This window comes from Corvus kubaryi, unplaced genomic scaffold, assembly GCF_017639235.1.
Source record: "Corvus kubaryi isolate FWS band 111438036 unplaced genomic scaffold, C.kubaryi_AGA036_p1.0 37266, whole genome shotgun sequence".
In the NCBI taxonomy this organism is placed as follows: domain Eukaryota; kingdom Metazoa; phylum Chordata; class Aves; order Passeriformes; family Corvidae; genus Corvus; species Corvus kubaryi.
The window spans coordinates 8,110,363-8,128,479 of record NW_024581081.1 but is presented as its reverse complement, the minus strand read 5'-3'; the positions used below and the strand labels follow the sequence as shown (position 1 = coordinate 8,128,479).

Sequence of the window (18,117 nt, the reverse complement as noted above, 5' to 3'; positions counted from 1 at the left end):
TTAATGTTTGAGCTCATAATCTATTTATATAAGAGTATAACAAATGTATTAAGATACTAGAAACCTTGGCACTTCTGATATTTTCAACAGAAGAGAAGCCTAGTTTTCTTCCCAGTTCTAGCTCTTCAGACCTATTTGAAACTTTCATGACCTCTCCTATGCCTTTGCTATTCTTCAATATCTTTCTTATCCTATTTATTTCCTTACAAGTTTTCACAGAGCTTACATCAGATGCAAATTTGGCTGCCCGCAACCCAATGCTCCATATGGCATCTCACCCACGTACTCTTTACACTTCCATAAAAATCTCTTTCACTTTGTGTTTTATTTTGCTTTAATTTTTTTACTTAGTGAATTGATTCAGTGTGTTTTCCTTCGATTTCCATATTTTATCCCTGTTGCTCTGTTACTGCCAAAATCGTTTTTGTTAACTGCCATATATATGCATATGGATAGTCCAGCACATCATGACTATCAAAACCAGAACTCAGGTGAGTTACATGACATTTGCTGTGTGAGCCAACATTTCTCATTTTTGCCTGCAGGAGCTGTGAGGGAAGGTCTGACCAGCTCTTCAGAAAATGCTGGTTTAAAGGAGGCAGAGGGCTTCAATACAATTTACTAGCATTTCATTCTTAGAGATGACTGGCTACACACAAACAGATTGGGACATATATTCCTCTGCAGAACAGATACTACTTTACATTCATAATATTTGTACTGATGCCCAGCAGTTGTACAGATCCTATCATAAAGCAACTTGAAACCCTATCTCTATTTAGAAACCTATGTTCACTCATTTTAAATGTTAAAATTAACTGGTATAACTCATGGTTTACCAGCCTTCCCCTTCGCCATTTTTCCCCAACTCCTTTGAGAGTTGCCTTTCTAGCACTGGCCACCTTCTCTCTTTGCGTTCCGCACAGAAAACTCAGAACATATTAGCAGTTTTTGGTTTTAGCACATCAGTGTCCAGAATGTTGTTAGTGTTTCTGAATTTCCTTTTCTTCTAGGTCTGGTCTTTATCTATACACGACCAGTACTGCAGTCAGCTGTTAGAAAATGAAAGAGACTTTCCCATGACAGATAAGAAACCTAAACAGGAGAGGAAAAAAAAAATCATCAGTAGCTGAGAGAAAAGACAAATGAAGTGCTAAATGGGGTAGAGAGTGCAGCAAGGAAGACGCTGAGGGCTTTGAGCAAGAGAATGATCTGGCTGGAGAACAGAAAGCAACTGTAAGGCTTCCCACAGGACACCTCCCAGCAGGTAGGATTAATTTCTCTCCCTCTCTCCCCACTCTCTTTGTTAAAATTGCAGCTGAACACTCACAAATAAAATGTGGTTAATAGCGGCTACATAAAGATAGCTGTCCCTTAAGCGATGTTTATCTAGAACAAGAAGAGTTGTGTTCTATACAAGAGACTATAAATCTTGTATAGACTACAAGTCTATAAGACCTGTCTGTAACAAGATCTTTTCTCTTTCCAAAAACCTGACCCACAAGAAAACCCCAAACAAACAAAAAACCTCAAAACAAAACAAAGAAAAGCACCAGGAAAAGGTAGCTACAGTTTCTTGTCACATGCCGCATTTGGGATCCAGGGCATCCAAATTATAATTTTTATTCAGAGAGACATCTGAAAATTTAATGCTGTTTTCCTTAAACCCTACAACTGATAATTGACTTTACTTGTCTTTTCCAAGCTACTTATTTTAAGCGGTATTCTACAAGCTCGTACTGCTTAATTAGCACTTCACTGAAGTCAACAGAGAACCAATGTAAATAAAATAAATGATGTATTTGGTTTGAAGAGGATTTTATGCTTAAGGAAATGGTGCTTCTTGCGAACAAGATATCAAAGTCTTAAGTTCTCAACACGTTGCAACAACGTCTAATTGCTCACTCAGAATTATTACCTGAAGAAATACATTTTTCTGAAATAAGACAAACATCCATCAAAACACTAATTTATACAGATTCTAATTTGTATTAAATAAACCACAAAGAAACCCTGTCACAAGAATTTTTCCTTATAGACAGACCATTGTGTCAAGCTAAATTGCTCAGCACATGCAAGTTACTTTGGATTCCATTATATTCTGTAAAAATGACTAGATCAGACTTGAAAAAAATTAAAGCACCGATCAGTGATTACGTTGAAAAGGACAAAATGACTATGAGAACTCAAGTATTTTGACAGTGCATGGAATTATTTATGTTTGCACCAAAAAAAAAATTGGTCTATTTACACAGAAATTTACTTAAAATTTATATATGAGAGTAATGATACAATCTTCTAGACAGCTATAATTAGCACAGACAAATAAAAATGATATTTTATGACGTGAAGAATATTAAATTAGTATTTTTTTAAAAGTTCTACATTCACTGTTGGCTAAAACCAACTACTTGGAGCAATACAGATAATTCATATCCTCAAAGCTAATATATACAGACAAATAATTTTAGTCACACACCTTCTGCACAGCTTAAGTTACTCATATGTAATTTTGCAGGCTTGAAACTTGTGTATTAAATAGTTGCAGTGACATTTCCATGCAACTCAGTAACTCCAATGAAATACAGCTTCCTCATTATTTAACTGAATAAAACCACTAAAGACCTATTTTTCAATTGCAAAGCAGATGCATGATGCTGTAATTACACCCATGGGTGTTTTCAGCTATTATTTTGGTTACTGGATAAGGTCCTTAATATTTTAATGGTGTAACATTAGCATAAAAAAATTATGAGAGATGAAGAGTAGGAAAAAATAGAACAATTTCAGATGGGACCTACCATGGTCATCTCGTCCAGCTGCCAGCTTCAGAGGGCTGACCAAAAGTTAATGCATATTATTAAGGACTTTGTCCAAATGCTTCTTCAACGCTGACATGCCTGAAATGTTACCTTATCATAACTAATATAATATTTAAATTTCATTCATTAGTTAATCCCAAAAGCTTATAAATGCAAAATTATTTGAGATATGTTATTTGAATTATGTAATGGTTGAGAATGGCTCTAATTTTAATACAAAAAAAAAGAAAATCGAATGAAATCATCCTTATGAGATGACAGAATAATTCAGCCTATTGGGAAATAAACCAACAGCAACAAAAAACCCAAGAAAGATCAGACTTGCAAGGTTGGTTATTGAAATTCGTCAGTGAAATTCACCAGCTTCAACACTGAGCTGAGATTTATATAACCACTTATCCTTTAGTAAAATCAGCTGCTGTTACACAAAGCAGATTACAGTGCAACTGTTTTAACCTTGAACTAACTGAGAGCTATATATCTCAAGTAGAAGAAGCCTTTCTGCAAGGTGCTGATTTTGTTGTACCTTCCAATTATTCTACAGTGCAAGTAATTCAGCTAGAGCACTTAATATCCAGGGTATTTTATGCCTCTTGATCTTGACTCCTTATTTCTCTGCTACAATTCCTACAACTGGGCGTGCAACTTTGCATAGGTTCTACAAACCTCCCTCCAAAAAAGTGTTTCAAGATCCTAATTATCTCAACATTTGAGATTGTTTTACCTCTTCCTGCTTTGAACTTTTTCAGAGGGAAAGGCAGTTTCATTGCTCCCATGCTGTCCTCAGCCAGCATAAATAAGAAGGATCATTTTCTTATAGATAATTGGAGGATCAAAAATACCAACTGTCTAATTACCTTCAGCATGGAAAAAAGTGAAGGAAAGCGAAAGAATTCACTAGACGTTCACAAGGAGAATGCTCTTGGCTGGAAGGGAATTTTCTATACATGTTTATATCAATAGATAGTTGCAACACAAATGCTCTCAGCTAGAAGCTGGGACCAGATCCAGTTACTTTGCACTTCCATTTGAAAAGTGTAGAACATGTTCAAACAGCAAAAGAGACTCTAGCCTTGTGATACAGCATGTTGTGTTTGTAAAAATACTTTGGTGAGCATGCTCTGGGACTCTCTGGAGGTTTAAGAGTGTCCAGGCTTGCCAAACTGCACAGCTTTCACAAACTTATTACAGAGTCATACCAGAACCCTCAATTCCTTTCAGGACTGCAGTATTCCTTCATATCATTAGTTATTGGTTTTAGTTTGGCAAAATTCCTCTTAGCTTCTATCAGTTTTACCAACATGAAGATGGAACAATTTTGGCTTCTGAAAATAAAGAGATAAGAGGTTAATGCACTAACTCAAACAGTTTCATTAGATAGATTTTAAACGTTACCACGGAGTTTCTCCAAGCCGCATCCTGCCCATCACACATATGGCTTTGTGGTGGGATAATTTAACAACAACATCACCACCAAAAACCTAAGCTGAATGTACAACATTTTTTTATCTCTAGCATTTCAAATTTCTCCAAGAACACTGTAATTCCATCCCACTGCATACTGTCCTTTGTTTACATTTGCAAGGAGTTCTGGGTTTATATGTTCTTATTCCTCACCTGAGTCAGGGCTGTCAAAACCTAACTGGCTTTCAGACTGCTACTTATACAAATGATGAACTGGAATGTCTTTCTTTTACTGTTCTGAAAGGCTTCTGCCTCAGACCCATTCAGTGACCCCCCCTCTAGTACAGGCAGATTTTTTGTCTTCATCTGAAGCAGAAAGACATGAACAATGTTTTATTATTTAGCAAAAATGTGGGAGTTAGAGCTTAGGGCAATACATATTTTCTATTGGTAACAGACTTGTTTAAGCACTTTTTTCTCCTCTATTGTTGCTTCTATAGCATGCCCTGTTAGAAGTCTCGATTCTTTACTCCTAACCTAAAACTGCAAACAATTGCATGTATGTTCATTCTGCTTTCAGCACTTGGGATCTGGTAGTCAGTTTTCTAGGCAACGGGAAGAAAGAGTGGTCTCTTCTCAATTTCTGTAGATACTTTCTACCCATGTTCGGACAAGATATTAAGTAATAATAAAATAATAATAAATAATTATATTATATATATATATATATATAATAATAATAAAAAAATAATAAAAAACCCACCAAGTTTAAGATTAAAGAAATTTAAAATTGCACATCTATTAAAAGAAATAATTATTCTATAATTTAAATTGAGCTCCTCAGTAGCGCTCAGGAGCATATAATAAAGACCATGTATGGGTAGGTGTAATTGGATGCAGTTGCCTTAGGAACAAATGTTCAGCACACAAAGCAGGAAGCCTGCTTAAAAGGCAAACTCAAAGACTTAAGCCTGGTAGGTGAAGCCTGGCTTGACTGAAGTTGCTGAGAAAAGTGCCATGGGCTTGGTTGGAGTCAGGGATTCATCCTAACAGGTTTTCTAATTCTCTCATCATTATCAGTGCAGAACTAAATAATACATTAAAAAGTGCTCTACTGGAGATGCATTTCCCTGTTTCCCTTCTTCAGTAAGCTCATCGCGGAACAAAAACTACCTAGAGAGTCATAAGAGAGTTTAGGCTTATACTCTAAAGATTCTAGTTTCAGTACCACTTCCAGTGCATTTTCATGATATAGACAAGAGATATTGTGCCTTTAGAGAAATGTTATTGTACGGTGTAAAACAATTTGACATGCAGTGATAAAACACTGTCTGGTATATGAGCATCATTTTAAAGTAATCTTAATAGCAAAGATTCCTATAAAGATGCTATGCAAAAATATTTTCATTTTGTATAAATAAATACAGAATGCTTAATATTGTTTGTCATAATTATTTCCAATGAGATCCAGTTTTTACTATGCAGATAGCAAAACCAGAAAGCACAAAGTATCGTTCCCAGTACAAGACATGTTTCTTGTCCATGCATTTCTCTACAAAGAAATTACTCATCCATGCTTCTATGATTTACTCTCGTTTTTGTTTCCATTTGGAGAAATATTATAAAACATGAAACTACTTCTCACTCTGGGTGAAGTCAAAACACATCTACAGCCCTCTACCTCTTGAAATCACTATTTGCAGAAGACAAGGAATTTCCTACAGATATTAAACTACATATTACAAAGCTATAAAGTTTGAAAGCAAGTTGTCTTTGAAACAAGAAAAGCAAGTAAGTAAGTTGTTTATTAAATAAGTTGCTTATCAAATAATACTTCCCAAAGACTGTGATGTAATTTTATGAACTGGAACCAGAGATCCAATTCCACACTGCACCCTCTAAGAGGATCTTCATAAGTCTTACAAGCCAACAACTGTGGGAAGGCAGTCATTTAAGATGTCTTTGTGCATTCTTCATATATTCTCCCAAGATAACCTGGCAAGCTGGAAAAACCATACAGGCGTCAGATAGTCTCCCAAAATCCCTGAAGCCATGCATAGAGTAGCTCCATTCCTTCATGCTACCCTAGTTTTTACTCCAACTCATGTAATTTCCCAGACTGATAAAGAGGACTTTACTTCCCATATATTGGAAGAAAGTTCACATGGCTGTATGTAGGAGTACCATGATATACCTACTATAATAACTGAATGTGGGCTTATGTTCATTTCCAAGTCAAGACCCACTTGTCATTCCTATGTCTATCGAGAAAACTTAAATAATTTTATAACTCCTGAATGCACCAGAATACTTGTCTGGGCATAATCTCTGGCTTGCTTGAAACCTGAGTTCCCAAGTTCAGGCCCATGGAATACACTTGCAATGCATGTAAGAAATAGCTGAAATATAAGTCCTGAAAAACAGAGGCCTCTAGTCACAACATATGATGTAGAAATGTCAGGAAGCCAAATCTGCTAAAAAAAATGCAGCCTTTTCTGCTCTTTTCTCATTCCTCTTGCTCAACTTGAAAGTGATCAAATCTCCTAACTTAATTAAAGACATTTTCCATGTCTCCACTGACATTAAGGGGTTTGTTTCTTGACTGCCTTTTTCTACCTTTACATTATTTTGTAATTTTTTTCTTTTTAAGTAGCCTTTGGTAATCAAACCTAAACATATTTCTTTACTTTATAAATGTCTTGTTTCTGAAGGGAAGAAAGACCCACAACTGAGAAATTACCAGGCCAGCAGAACACTAAATGCTATGCAGCTAAAAATCATTTCAGCAAAAGTACAAGGAACAATGTTTTCTGTCATTAATTTCCATTCCATGGAAAGTGCTAACCAAAACCATAAGTGGTAGCTAGCGCCTAAGCTGAAAAAGTGAACATGATTACCATCTTCGCTTGTCCAGAATAAATGGCTGCATAGTAATTAAATCAGTCTCAAAGTTTCCAAAAAACATTGCACAAGTGAGAAGGAGAGACAACAGAATCAAAGCCATAAAGTTGTATTTCCTGTTTCATGGTGCAAACACTGCACTGTTGATGTTAATCCTGGCACTGCATATTTCAGCTAGGGTAAAAAATTTGCAAGCAGATAATCCCTACTGAACACCCAATGGACCAGATTTTCTGGAAAGGAGTTACTGCTTGAAACAGGAAAAACAACTCCAGGTTTTCAGGGCATGACCATGAATACACCATCACCATTCTCACACAAGCACAGCAGCTCTGAAGGAGCAGGTTCTTGCTTTACTTCCCACCTGAGCACAAACCTGTGCTCTGTTCACACAACTGCATGGATCTGGCAAAGCCAAAGCAAGATATCCTGGATGAAGCAGAGCCCCCAGGCTGCCACAGGGCTAAAAACAGCACAACAGTCAGTGAGTTTAAGGGTGGAATGACTTGGCCTGCTCAGCTTGGACAGTGGACAAGCAGCTCAACTTCCATGCTACTTTGGTACCTTAGCTGGTGTGAAGAGATAGTGAGGAAAAGCATCAAATTTGTGGTATTTCTGATGTAAGAGTCAAGGAAAAAGATACCCTTTGTGACAGAGGCCAGAGAGCAATGAAAGTTGATAGCTGTGTGGATCTACTAGCTTTAGTGCTGTGAAAGCCATGGGACAGATAAAAACTCAAGGCAAGAACGAGAAACAGATGAAACAAAGCCCAAGGCAAGAACAAGAGGCAAAACGGGACGAACAGGACGACATGACCTGAGCCTCTGGTGCAAAAGGATGGTTAGCCAGGACACACCACTGTTGCAAGAGGGAATCACCAAGGACTTGATGGGGCAGGGGGGGTTGAGCCTATGGATCTACCCAGGAGTAGTAAACTATAAAATGCTGGTAACTTGTGTAATAAACTGGCTTTGCATGCATCACCCAGCAGAGTCCACCTCTTCAAACCCTGCACCTTTGGGTTGTTACTATTGGATCAGCTCTGCCACAATATTTTTATTGCAATGGGATCAATAGGACTCTGCACCAGTGCTCAAAACTGAAAATCTGCTTGCTTCGTTTAGACATATAAGGCACTTCTCATGAATTATTTGACAGAGGCTAGTTATGGCAAAGCAAAAAGAACATTTAATTGCAAGATTAAGGCCTTTTTATTTCACTAAAAATCAGTTACATTCCCTTATCCTGGAGAAGCTCAAATATGCAAATATCCTTGCCTCAGATGATTGGCTTGCTGAGTTAATACATCCTATTGACTACGTGATGTCATTGTTATTCTTCTAAATGTGAGGCTACCTAAATTCCTACACTGCTGGAAGAGCTTTTCTCAGAAAGCAGCCCAAATCCTCTATTGGCCAGATACATTCATGGAAACAAAATGACAGGAAGCAAAATAAGGCACATTTGGTAAAAAAAAAAAAAAAGAACCTTATTAGGCCCTTAAGTTCCAGAGAAAAAGAGAGGTGTCTGAAATCACTCAGATGCACTTTTTTATAAGGGGAGATGACTGAGAGGAGAACAAGCTTCTCAAAGTGTAAAGAAAATGAAATCAGGGAATATCACTGCTGCATCCCTTCTGTCTAAGGAATAGTACATGTAGTGGTTCATAAAGAAAATATTTCTCTATGGTCTTCCATGCAATCATGTGGTGTTGTATTTCCCACTGATTCATTTATTAAATGCCTTTCACATTGTTCCCCCCCACTGTCCCCTGCCCCTACTCCTGGCCACTCCCTCGGGTCCTCCCTGTTGGTTCCTGTACCCCAACTCTGCCCATGTACCACCCCATAGCCCCTGAGGAAAAGCCCCTGCGCCCGGATCACGGGGTCTCTCTGCCTCTGGGGATCGCTGGGACAAGATGTAAGATTAAAGATCCTCTAAAACCCTCATGGAGAGACCCTTCTCGCCTCCTTCGCTGCCACTGCGTTGTAAAGCTGATAGCTGCTGGAGCAAAACTGCAGAGCCATCCAAAATGGACTACGGGAGGGCGACAGTGGTTGTACTGCCCTAAGCAGCTCCGCTGAGCTCTCAGGGAAAGCTGCAGCTTGCTAAGCTAAACCTAGCACTACAACACAATCACAGCATCTTTCTTTCTTCGAAGGATATGCTGAGGAATGAAAGAACACATGCCTAGTGAAGACAAACAGGGAATCATAAATGCTCAGGGAAGTGGTTTCTACAATAAGATGTATCCCATGAAGGCAAGGTATTCCCTAGGTAGGGACCATGATCTGCAGATAAATTTCTACAAACATAAGTGCTCATCTTATTACTGTTCTCTGAGTAGCCATCATTCACAAGCAACAGCAGAAAGTCTATGGCTTCAGCTTCCAAAACATCAAGAGGGACAAAACGACACCCTTGCATTCCAAAGGATGGCACTTGCCAAAGGGCTAAAGTGGCCTTTACATAACTTTTCTATAAAATCACAGAACAGTGTGGGTTGAAAGGGACCTTAAGGATCACCTGGTTCCAACTCCCTGCCATTGGCAGGGTATAGCTGCCCCTATACCAGGTTGCCATCCTCCTCTTTCTCTTGAGGCTTATTCGATCTCAAGTAAATGGCAGAAATTATCAGCAATTTACCCAAGGAATACGAAACGCAAACACCTCATTATACTGAAGAGAGATTATGGCACAAAAACTCACCTTGAAGACAGCCCTGACATGAGCCAAAATCTAGTAAAACTAGCTATTAAGCTAATGAGCACTGCTGGTCGTTGTCCTTTTGTGGCTTTGTGTTTCAGTAACACTTCAGTAACACAACAGTATCTGGTATCACGGTAGAACAACACGGGCTTTGTAGTCTGATTTCAATGCCATTATCTTGTGCAATTAATTGTTTTTTTTAAAGAAATCATTATTTAAAGTTGCAAACAAACCTCACACAGTGCACTCCAGAACTATTACAGAAATTTACCCTGACAAAGGGTCTGCAATAAAAATAGTTCCAAAAAAAAAGTATTTGTTCATGATTCTTGATAGTTTCCAAATTAATTTTTTTCACAAATTAACTTGCTCCCTCATTATTCCATATCAATTCAGAGTAGTATGTGATTTTAGCAACAACCCATATTTTATTGATTAGTGAACATGCTCACATTTCTATTTAAAAACAAAAAAACAAAAAAACAACAACAAAAAAAAAAAGGCAGTTTTCCAATGAAAGGATTCTCAAATGCCAGGTAACTCTCTTCAAAACTGTTAACATGGGTCCTGACCTTGCAAAAACCTACAGCTAGGTTTAGCAGTAGGTTTTCATGGTGGAGACTTCAGTGGTATATTCTAACACAGCAGCATTCAATGATAACATTCATTAAGGGTATAAAATGAATGCTGGAAGTCAACAGACTCCTAATTGCTGTCCCATGAACTGTTTTGCATAAATGGCTGAAGATGACATGAAATTAAAGCTGCACTGAAAAAAAAGCTGAAAGCAATGAATTAATTTGTTTAAACAGCAAACAAGCAAAAAAAGAGGGCCCGTTTTGTAGATGGCAATTTTTAGTTTCTTCCCTTTGAAACCTAGATACGAAACACAAAATATTTATTTATCTGCCTAGTTAAAAGTGGTGGTTACTTAACACTACACAATTAAAACTGTTTAGTAAACAAGTTACTAAGTGTTCACTGAACATTTACCATTTACTAAATATTTATTAAACAATCAAAAATGTTTAGCAAACCAGTTTAAATTAGAATTTGCTTGGCTTGCCAGCAAGAAATTTAAAACTTAAAGTCGGTGATTAATTAAGCTTTGTATTGCAACAGGAACCAGTTTTCTCCTTAGTACAGGCCAAAAAATTATTACCAATTTTCAAAAGCCTAAGAACCCCCATGTTTCTTCTCTATTGGAATTGTCTTGAAAAAGAAGCATCTGAAAGGCTTTTTTTTTTTAAATATTCACCTGGAATCTTTGCAGCTGCTCAGTATTCAGCACCCATACTGCTCTGCTCTGCCTTAGGTGGCCAGATAGTGCTCATTCTCAAGCTCATTCTCTTCGGTGGCCAGATAGTCCTCATTCTCATTGCAAGACCACCCAAAGATCTAAAACCCTCAGGAGCCAATGGGTTCCCTTTCAAAGGAGAAACATATCCTGTAGTATCTGGGATACAGGCAGACTTGTGATTGGGTCTCTGAAATACTTAAAAAGACTGTTTCTGGGGACAGCTCTTCTCAGTTACACTACTATGTACGTGAGGAAATTGCTTAAGAAGTCTTTGTGTGAGCTGCCATGTGGGCATAAGTCACTAATATCCCTGGTTCATGTATCACCGTATGTAGGTTTAGCTTGCAGCAGATAACTGCAACTGACATTTGAAACAACAACGCTATAGTAATTTAAATCTGCAGTGCAATTCATCACCGTTGCTTTCTTTCACCTGTAGGCATTCCCGTGTTCTCGTAGGTTTTCTTGGTAGCATAAAAATTACTTATGTTAGTATTGACAATGAAGAGTTGAAGAACATTGATTAAAAAATAAACTAGGCTTCAGATGCCATAAGCCTATCTTAAAAGAAAAAAAAAAAAGAGCTATAAAACACATATTGTTATTAATCTTCTAAGCTTCTTCAGTGGTGACCTACAGATTGGGTATTGTAGAAGGGCTGTTGACCTATAGATTGACCCTGGGGAGAGAAACTTAGATAGCTGCACCAAGCAAGATATCTAGAGGTTACTCCATGTTTTCACCTGAAAAGCAATATTCTCACATAATCATTTGACTTCAGAAACAGCAACATGAACGATACCACCAAGTCTTGCTTCAGTTATAAACTTATTACATTCAATATTTATGCATTGGAAAGCAAGCAATCAGTTTAAATTAACTGCTTACCGTTGGCCTGAAAATGGCTTTCCCCAGAGAAAATTATAGTCTTCAACTTACATCTTTGAACTTCTGGAGTATATCAACTCAAAAGAGTAAGTTAAATTCTCCCTCAGATGCAAATACATGAAAATGGTATTTGCACAAATTTCTCTCGATTCATATCCTCACTGGATTTGCTTTTAGCAACTGTGAAATTTCAGCATTCAGTGGCACATGAAAAGAAAATCACAAGGAGGAACACTGGGGATCAGTTGGAAACACTGGTCTTTAGCTGTATAACTGATACTCTAATATTTATAAGGGTACAGTGCTCATACGTTTAATTAGCTAAAACCAACACTAAACTATTAGCTTGAAAGGCTGTCAAAGTCTATAGGTGGGAACAGTCTGCCCAGAGGAGTTAGGAGTGCCCCATCCCTGGAAGTGCTCAAGGCCAACCTGGATGAGGATTTGAGCTAGCTGGTCCAGTGAACGTGTCCCTGCCTATGGCAGGGGGGTGGAAACTAGATGACTTTTAAGGTCCCTTCTTACACAAATCATTCTCTGACATAATTCTGTGATTGGCATACTCAGACAATTATGCTTTCTGTGCAATGCTCAGGCTATTCAGACAATGTGTTCCAGTATGTTACTTACACTGGTGATAGCACTTCAATTCCACATTCAGGTCAAGACCTAATGTGCTACACACTGGATGAGTACTACATTGAAATTTTGTGCATTAAAATGATATGGTTTTTGTTATTGCTGAAATAACTATGAGGAAACATTAAAAATATGAAACCTGATATTTAAGGTAGCAGGGAGAAGCAAAGCCAGAGAACTTCATTTAGTTGACACAATCTTTCCCTTTCACCTGAACATCACATCTCTTAAAAGTTACCACTGGGACAACCTGGAATTATTCACAAGGTCAAAGTCTCAGAGAAATGTATGTTCACAAGCCATGACCCACAGATAGCAGTCAATTCCTAGTAAACAGAACTGAGAGGAGTTAAAACTACATACTATTCTCTTAATTTTCTTTCTGCAGGCAGAGAAACATCTGTGAGCACAGAAAGAATGTAAGTGAATAAAAGAGGGAGGCCAAGGCCCATATAATCCTGTTTTGTCCACAATAAGTCTGTATTTACAAACACATGCTAAGGATATATGAAAGTCCCTGCTTTAAAAGAAAGACCCTAATCTTAAACAAGGAGTAGAAGCAGGTGATCTGTAGGAAGAAGATTGCAAAATAAGGATAGCTGGCTCAAGCCCACGTGAATGTATTTAAAATACTAATCACATAATGACACAGTGTGATATTGAATCACCACAAAATAGACCTAATTAGAGAAAAATGAAGGTTTGGTAAAGGTGATAGCTGTGCACATTTGTTTCCACAGGAAATAAGCACCCTGGTGATTGCTACAATCATTAAAATAGACAAGTCTTCCATACTGCCCAGGAGGACAGTCCAAGAGTTTTGTGACACCAGTATCTGTCAAGCACAGAAAAGCTCCCAGGGAACTATACTTCTTAAAATATTTAGAATATTTTAGAATATTAGAATATTTTTAGAATATTTTAGAATTATTCTGACTGATAATGGTGTGAAAATGAAACTTAAAATACGGCTGTTCACCTCCAAACTTGCCTTTGCTCTTCAGCTGAAGTCCCAGGCTTCCAGAAGCAGAAATCATGAGAATTCACATAACCTTCATGGAAGAGAACAGCAGTGCTAATACAGCTCTAACAATAGCTTCTTTGACAGAAGACTGTCAATGGGTTCTGCAAATCTTGTGGCATTGTTTAGGGGGCTTTTTTAAATTAAAGTCTTTGATCCCTATGTTCTAACTAAAAGAAAAAAAATTAAAAGGCAACATACCTCTTACTGATAATGAGAATTTCACAAATATTGAGCTTTTACATTGGTAGCTGCATAAGAGTATGATTCTACAATCTGATGGCATCTTATCTGTTTCTTCCCCTCTGCCTTTATATTCGAAAAATCAAATCACATGCTGCAAAATATTTCCCACGGGACACATATGAATATTTGATTTAGACTGGAGAGCAGTTAACCACATAATTAGTTACCCTGGAAATCAAAGAATTCAGAAAAATAAGAACTACCAGATTGGATCAGGAAACACTCCTATTCTCTTTCTAAAGGTTGGCAGATGCTATGGAGGGAAGCACAAGAAACCCTCAAGAAAAGTCTCCTCACACCCTAAGGAGGGGCTAATTTGAATTCTGGATAATGAAATTTAATATTCTCTCCGATATGTTTCCCATTTTATCACAATTCCAGATCTTTCCACTGCTATTACAATCCCTTGAAATCTTCGTCTCAAGAATAAATCACGTTTTCTTAAATATTGTTTTTCAATCAATCAGTCTTTAATTGATGGCTTTTCAGTTTCTTTGCCTGCCTTTTTCTCTTATGACACAGAAAGAAGAAAAACTCTCTGCCTGCCTAAGCAATGTGTCAGTACTTTCCAATACTTTCATTTCAACCTCTTTAAGGTAAACAGCAAAAACTCTTGAGGCTCTTTACAGATTGCCTGTACTCTTTCTCCTTGCTCATGTCAGAGCCTCCTGTAATATTTTTTGAGAGCAGGCAACCAAAATTACAGTATTTCACTAAATTCTCTGAAGGCATCCTAACACACAGGAACTGCATCACATTATTCCAGTTCCTAAAATCTGGTTTGCAAGTGCAGGCAAACAGCAGAGGTCTTCCCTGAGCTGTGTACAGTCCCAAACTCACCAGCCAATGTAATGTGAAAGCTGGCAGGTAATTTCAGCATTTTCAGGAAACATGAGGCTTCTGTTTGTGATAACTGAATGACATTTATTGACATTTCAGCAAGTCACCTGGCTGGGGCAAGTCTCCTGAGAATAATGTTATGAGTCTTTTCTCATTCTGTCCAATCCAGATCAATTTGTGTCTTCAGCACATTTTCACTTCTTTCTCCTCTCTTTCCACTAATTTATAAGAATATTAAATACTGGATTTGCTACATAACCTTGAGGCATCCCAGTATGTTTTAAATTGTTCTCCAAGGAAGTTTTGGGATCATGGTAACACTATTTTGGATTATTAGTGGTAGTTTCCCTAACAGAGGTTTGCTAAAACAAAAATAACCAAATAAGCCAAAGCTTTCTGGATCCCTCAAACAATTATATATATCTGCACATACACCTGTATATATATAAACAGTCTAAATAAAGTATGAAAGAATACACTTGAGTGCAAAAGAAGTAGATCTGGCCCTAAAGGCAATTTAGTTGCAATAAAAAGAATGTCACCAAGAGAAACAGACTCAATAAATCTAGATCAGACCATATTATAGATTTATTTTCTGCAAAGCAGGTCCATTATTAGTGCACTCCATAATTATAATCATAGTGCATCCAAATGTCTACAAGCATGCAAAATAAGATGACAAAAAGTACCCAGGTTGCAATCTGAGCTTAACAAAAATAATTTGATCACAGTACTTGAGCCAAATAAACTTTCTAACTGCAAAGTCACAAGGAAAGTCCATATCCCAAAATTAGATGTCAACCCAACTTGAGGGAGTATTCAAAGAGGTTTCAAAGTGGTGGTGACAAAGTTGTCTTCCCACTTTATGATATACCCTATTCAGTCAGCTATTCAACTGATGCAGATCAACACAGCTCTCCTTAAACCATGCTTTAGAGATGTGTCTTTTCTTCTACGTGTCCTTCCATGTTCCTAGTAACTCAGATTTTAAATTGGCAACAAATTCACATAACCTATTATTTTTAGACATACATTTATGAAAATCAGACACTTTGTATATTTATTCCCCACCATTACAATTAAAGTATGTAATTTTGTTATTCACATCAATTTAGGAGAGAAAATGTAACTAGAATAGCAGGCTTAGGCTTGCTATTAACTTTTTCAGACAGAGTTATAAATTTCAACAAATAGGTTATAATTGAGGAGCCAGCATGACCTTTATTATTTCAGAAGGTTCAGCCACAGCAGCTCAGTGTGACTTCAGCTAGACTATTAGTCACTCTGTTAGATAGAACCATTAACATCCAACTCAGTCTGGCAACCACATATGATCTGATCCTTAAAACCGCCTGAATAAACTTTACTCTCAAGAACAGCCCCAATCCAGGCACTGGAATTGCTCTTCCAGAAATACCATACTCCTAGTGAGTAAAGTAGCAAATATCCAATATTTCTGTCATAATTGCAATCAAAGAAAAAAAATAAAAAAAGGCTCTCATAGACGAGGTATTAGAATATTTATTAGTAAAGTCCTATTTTCAGGCAACCAGGAGTGGCTCTTCTCAGAGAAAAACTGAACTAGTACTGTGTGCCATGCATTCTTGTGTCATTCTATTCCATTATTAAACACACTGCCAAATAGATAATCCAGTAGTAAATATTTCAGAACATTTGCACTTAATACTTAGGGAAGTACAACATGAAAACAACCACTTTATCAGAGCCAGTGTTTCCAGCAAAGCGATTATTTCTGTTACAGCAGAATCCTTTTTTCAACAAAAACCCTGTAATGTTATAAATGACATTAAGAAAACCAAAATAATGCTATGACTTCAATTAACTGGTAAACTATTCTAGAACTTTTTCATGCATACAATTGACATAAACATGATGAATGATGGACAGGAAATAGGGCATTCCTTTTTTAAATCATGTATATGAAAGAATACAGCTACACCTCTCTTCATATCGTTATCATTGGAAGTTTCTTTCTCAAGTGCATGCGTACGAAAGAAACAGTTTCACTCGACATAGGAAAGACAGATCATTCAGCTCAAGTGCTGGGAAAATTTGACAGACTCCTAAAACAACGGAAACATACACTGATAACGCGTTACTTGTGGAAATGGTACGTGCGTGAACGTGCAGGGGCTTTTACACAGCTGTCAGCCCACGGTGATTACCGTCGCTAAGTGTGCCTGCAACATCGAAGACAAACATTTGACCTATTTTCTTAGCAGAATTTAGCTGTCATCATTCTTAGCACCACGCTCTCGTGAACCAGCCACTGCCAAAGGACTAAGGCAACACGGGCATAGAATTTTTCGCCGAGAGTGAGAGCACTTGAGCGAGGTTTATTCCAGCGGCAAAGCGATCGGCCCCTCGAACCCACATCCCTCAGCCGGTTCCGGGCTGCCCCCGCTCGCCCCCGTCCTGGCAAACCCCCACGCCCGTCCGTGCCGGGGACTCACGTTTGTAGCTGGCGGCCCAGGGCTGGTAGCCGTAGTAGCCGGTGATGCGGAGGATGCGTTCCTCGATGGAGGTGAGCCCCACGGACGCGCTGGTGAGGTCTTCCACGGAGCGGGACCACTTCAAGTCCTCTTTAATGGCCTCGTCCACCACCAGGTACTTGAGCTGCCGCAGCTGCGGGCTGATGTCGGACAGCCGCCGGGGGCTGACATCGGGGGAGCGCCGCATGCCGCTGCGGGTCGGGAGAGGGGCGTCAGCCCGGGGCCGCGCTGCCAGCGCCACCGCCCCCCGCCGGCCCCGGGTGAAGTTGGCGGCGGACGGCGGGACCCCTGCCGGCAGCGGAGCCCGCCCGGACCCGCGGCGCCCACAACTTTCCTCGCCGCCCTCCACCGGAGCGACCCCCGGGAACGGGCGGCGCCGCCGCCGACCAGGGTAAGGCGAGGTGGGGCGGTGTGGGGTGTCCCCGTGCCCCCGGCCCACCCGCCCGGCCCCCGGCGGTACTCACAGCGTGGCGGCTTTGCCCCGCGCGGAGCCGTTGGGGAACTCCCGGATCCCCATGGGGAGCAGCAGCGATGGCTGGGGGGCGCCCAGGCTTCCCGGCGGGGCGAGCCGGCGGCTCTCACCGGCCGGGTAAGAGGCGGAAAGGAAGGGAAGGAGCGAGCGGGGGAGGCGGCGCCCCGTGGCAGAGGGTCCCCGGGCTGGCGCTGGCCCCGGCGGGAGAGGCAGGCAGGGAGAGAGGCAGGCAGGGATGGAAAGACGGAGACGGGCGGGCCAGCGCTGCCGCCTGCGAGCCGCTGCCGCCTGCGGAGCGCCGGCGGCGGGGGCCGGGCAGGGCAGGGCGCGCTCCGCGCCCCCCACCCCGCGCGCTCCCGCCT

The 18,117-nt window shown here is 39.5% G+C and overlaps 1 protein-coding gene and 1 long non-coding RNA gene across 3 annotated transcripts in view; one reads left to right on the top strand and one right to left on the bottom strand.

Annotated features, from left to right (window-relative positions):
• SLC35F3 (solute carrier family 35 member F3) overlaps positions 1-18,037 on the bottom strand; it is a 168,369-nt gene extending 150,332 nt beyond the window's left edge. The window contains exons 1-2 of the mRNA XM_042025262.1: positions 17,748-18,037; positions 17,245-17,474 (exon numbers count right to left, since the gene is read on the bottom strand). Coding sequence (XP_041881196.1) covers positions 17,245-17,474; positions 17,748-17,800 — 283 coding nt within the window. The 5' untranslated portion in view covers positions 17,801-18,037. The remainder of the gene's footprint in view (positions 1-17,244; positions 17,475-17,747) is intronic.
• Positions 16,719-18,117, top strand: part of LOC121663228 — a 16,461-nt gene continuing 15,062 nt past the window's right edge. Inside the window, exon 1 of one of the 2 annotated variants that reach the window (XR_006015571.1) lies at positions 16,719-17,398. This is a non-coding gene — a long non-coding RNA (uncharacterized LOC121663228). Of the gene's footprint in view, positions 17,399-17,494; positions 17,675-18,117 lie in introns of those variants that run through there. The other variant, XR_006015572.1, reaches the window with a different exon arrangement.